At 36.2% G+C, this 1338-nt stretch overlaps 1 protein-coding gene across 1 annotated transcript in view; it reads left to right on the top strand.

Annotated features, from left to right (window-relative positions):
• The window catches only part of tstd3 (thiosulfate sulfurtransferase like domain containing 3), a 2566-nt gene extending 1432 nt beyond the window's left edge, over positions 1 to 1134 (top strand). Inside the window, exon 4 of the mRNA XM_034297781.2 lies at positions 592 to 1134. Within this exon, the coding sequence (XP_034153672.1) occupies positions 592 to 658 (67 nt within the window). The 3' untranslated portion in view covers positions 659 to 1134. The remainder of the gene's footprint in view (positions 1 to 591) is intronic.
• The last annotated feature ends 204 nt before the right edge of the window (positions 1135 to 1338 follow it).

Raw genomic sequence — 1338 nt, 5'->3', positions numbered from 1 at the left:
ACTCCAAATTCTCAGTGAAAGGAAGGGCAGCTGTTCATCTTCACTATTAAATAAATGTTTAAATTACAAACAGATGCGAGAGAAAACCTTCCCAAAGCTGTTCTCCTGGACTACCAACTACCACAATCTCCTCCCTCTGAGAAAGTAGTTCCGGCTCTGAAAGGAGCCATTCGACACGTTTCCAGCTTCATTTATACACAAACACCTTCAACTGAACAATTTAAGAAAATAAAAAGCTTTACAGCTTTGTGTCTTGATTGAAATAAACGTTTCTTTACGGAGATGATCAGCTGAACAGACTTCACTTCTGAGTGAGACTGGAGTTTTCTTTTCTCAGTGCCGATTCTTGTCTTTGGTAAGAGATTAAAATGAAAAATACAATTTTAAAGATTTATAATAAGGTATGAATTTATAATGTGTCACTTTGTCGTGATATAAAACCCTACACTAATATATATAACATGTTTACAATATGACTCTAATTTGCTGTTATTTTTTTACATTGTAAGATGAAATATAATTATTGTAAGAAGTTGTTTTTTTTCTGATGTGTGTGTGTGTGTGTGTGTGTGTGTGTGTGTGTGTGTGCAGTGTACAGCATTATCAAGGAGGATGGGAGGAGTGGGCTAAACGTGAAATTCTGCGGACTAAAGTGTGACCCGTCATGATGCTGTAAAACTGTGAATAATAAACAAAGGGAAAAACTCCATGTTCACTGTAATGCAGGACAAACTGCTCAAAATCCTTTCAGCTGCTCGTTTATTTTGCCAAATGTAAAGGAGTAAAATCTGAAACGATACAAACACTCCACGATGACACCCTTTTTCTTCTACAAGCTTCTGTATTTATTTACCAGCACTAGTGCTTCATTAAAGTTTTTTAGCACATAGGAAAGCTATAGGGAGGAATTCTGACATTTGGGACGCAGCCTTAACTGAAGCAGGCTTAATAATCCATGAACCTTAATTATTTAATTAGAAAGTTATTCATTAATGGGGAGTTATTCTGGTAAAGGCTCATATTCTGGTAATGGAATGCTATACTGTGTGAAAGTCTGTCTTCATTTGCCTTTAAATGTTTGTAAATTTCAGTGTCTGTGGTTTTAAAAAATCTAAAATAAATGCCTTGAATTTATTTGTGTATCTTTGTGAAATCAATCAGCGTCAGTGTGGACGTTCACTTTAGCACGATCAGACAGATCTGAGAGGAATGTAATAATTTCACCTTTCACCACAGCGCTGCTGAATCCTGCGCTCTGATTGGTCAGAAGGTGTTGATTAATTCTCTATAACAGCAGCTCTGACAGTAGCGCAGGTTTATATTAATGCACTTGTTCTA

Source organism: Pangasianodon hypophthalmus, chromosome 21, assembly GCF_027358585.1.
Source record: "Pangasianodon hypophthalmus isolate fPanHyp1 chromosome 21, fPanHyp1.pri, whole genome shotgun sequence".
Lineage (NCBI taxonomy): Eukaryota > Metazoa > Chordata > Actinopteri > Siluriformes > Pangasiidae > Pangasianodon > Pangasianodon hypophthalmus.
This window is presented reverse-complemented; position numbering and strand designations above follow the sequence as displayed.